Source organism: Octopus bimaculoides, chromosome 8, assembly GCF_046866305.1.
Source record: "Octopus bimaculoides isolate indiv1 chromosome 8, ASM4686630v1, whole genome shotgun sequence".
NCBI classification, from domain to species: Eukaryota; Metazoa; Mollusca; class Cephalopoda; order Octopoda; family Octopodidae; genus Octopus; species Octopus bimaculoides.
The window spans coordinates 88,474,944-88,477,578 of record NC_142935.1 but is presented as its reverse complement, the minus strand read 5'-3'; the positions used below and the strand labels follow the sequence as shown (position 1 = coordinate 88,477,578).

The 2,635-nt window shown below is 35.6% G+C and overlaps 1 protein-coding gene across 1 annotated transcript in view; it reads left to right on the top strand.

Moving 5' to 3' along the window:
- Positions 1-274: 274 nt before the first annotated feature.
- Positions 275-2,635, top strand: part of LOC106868782 (transforming growth factor-beta-induced protein ig-h3) — a 52,377-nt gene continuing 50,016 nt past the window's right edge. Inside the window, exon 1 of the mRNA XM_014914200.3 lies at positions 275-864. Coding sequence (XP_014769686.1) covers positions 631-864 — 234 coding nt within the window. The 5' untranslated portion in view covers positions 275-630. The remainder of the gene's footprint in view (positions 865-2,635) is intronic.

Here is a 2,635-nt window from a genome sequence, read left to right as displayed (position 1 = left end):
TTAGAAGAAATACTACAACGCATTTCCTCAAACGCCCTAATGATTCTACCAGCAACAACAATAGAATAATAATAATTATCAGTTTTATTAATGTCCCAGTGCTTGATAAAGCAATGTACTTACAGATTGACCAATCCCAGATGGCAAATGCCCCACACATATATACATATATACACCACTTATACTAACACGCACACACACACACACACACACACACACACACACACACACACACATACACTACACACACACACAGAGGCATGTTCAATGTCATTTCGTCAAATATACATATACATATGAATGTAGGTATACATATACACATCTATTTATACATATATATATTACGCCTTTATCTCTAATTTGTTCACTCAAATATATTCAACTACTTTATGAGGCGTGGATATGATGCTGTTGTACGTCTGTAACTGTATTATATAAAACTATTATATAATACCCGTGTACATACTAGTATATAGTACCAGTGTATGTATATAATATTATAACTAATGCATGTATGTGATATATATATAAGTATTTAAATATACTCTATTTTGCTGTGAAAACTTTGTGTTGATCTTAGGTACTCCATGGTAACAACTTTATTTATTGTGTGTGAGTAAAACTTATATAATGCATTGTACAATCTGTTTGGTCCTGCTGCTGACCACAGTCACCAGCAATGTCCTTACATTGGAACCAGTTATAGATTACTCAAAACTGGACAATATGCTGGACAATTTCTGCAGGGAACTCAAAAGTTTTGCGTACAATACCTTTAACATAAGTAGGCTGTCAGAGACACAACACAGTCACAACACCAGTGAGAGGGCATATGACATTGTGCTCAGACTAAATGCAACATTGGTAAGGGCTTTTTGTCTTCTCCTTCTTCTCATTATTATTATTATTGTTCAGTAGTTTTATTTTTATAACGTGCTTTCACTTCACTACCGAGCGCAGCTCTTGGTGCCTTGGGTATGTGCTGTGTTTTGATGTGATGCTCTTATGGTTACTGTATTGAAAGTGTTTTGCGTAGGATGTGTGCAGTGCCCAGTAGTGCAATTTTCTGTATGTTATATATATTTGTAAGACCTGGTGTTTTTGTTATGTATTTGTCTGAATATTTTTTTATTATACCTAAGGCACCTATTATGATAGGAATTGTTTCTGTTTTCAGATTCCACATTTGAGTTACCTCTATTTCCAGGTCTCGATAAAGCAATGTACTTACAGATTGACCAATCCCAGATGGCAAATGCACCACACATATATACATATATACACAACCACTTATACTAACACTATTATTATTATTATTATAATTATTATTATTATTATCATCATCATCATCAAATGCTGCCAAGGTTGACTTTGCCTGTCATCTTTTTGGGGTTGACAAAATAAGTACCAGTTGAGTACTGGGGAGTGATGTAATCGACTTATTCCCTTCCCCGAAATCGTTGGCCTTATGCCAAAATTTGAAACCATTATTATCATCATCATCATCATCATCTATTTATTAATGCACAATTATTATTATTATCATTATTGGTGTTCTTACTCATTTACTTGAAATAATTTCATCCATCCTACACCCTTATTTATTACTTTTTCATTTTGTGGTTCTGTTGTATCATGCCTCTGGTACATATTTCTGTATGTATATATGTGTATATGTATTTATGCATGCATACATGTATGTATGCATGTATGTATGCATGCATGTATGCATCTATGTATACATGTATACCACTGGAAGAGCAATGGCCCAGTGGTTAGGGCAGCGGACTCGCAGTCATAAGATCGCGGTTTCGATTCCCAGACCGGGCGTTGTGAGTGTTTATTGAGCAAAAGCACCTAAAGCTCCACGAGGCTCCGGTACTAACCACAACTTCAATTTCACTCATCTTGATATGCTTCTCATGCACAGCAAATTGCTAAAGATCTCAATTACTTGTCATTCCCTCCATGAGACTCAACATCCAAAGATCACACTTCACCACCTTACCCTATGTCTTTCTGGGTCTACCTGTTACACAGGTTTCCTCCACGGTTAGAGATCTATGCTTTTTTTATGGAGCTGTCCTCATCCATACCAGTGTTGTCTTCTTTCTTGCACATTACATCTGGTGTCTTTTATGCCCAAATTTTCTCTCAAGATGTTTACACTCTGTTGTACATACACACTTATATTGCACATCTAGCGAAGCATACTAGCTTCATTTCTTTTAAGCCTCCACATGTCCTCTGCAGTTACAGTCAATTTTTCATTGCTGTGTCGCATTGTAGTTCATACACAGTCATCATACAACTTGCCTTTCACTCTGAGAGAGAGGTCCTTTGTTACCAACAATGGTAGAAGCTCTCTGAACTTTGCCCAGCCCATTCTTCTTATTCTAGCAGCTATACTCTCAGAGTATCCACCTTCACTGCTGACTTGGTCACCCAGATAGCGGAAGCTATATACTACTAAGTATACCCACTAATATTTGACAAAGTCTAGTTTCTGTACATTTCTACTGTTTATTGTACCTAATTTAATAAATATATAATTTATATGTGACCTACGTACATAAATATGTATACATACATACATGCAAACATACATACATACATATATATATATATATATATG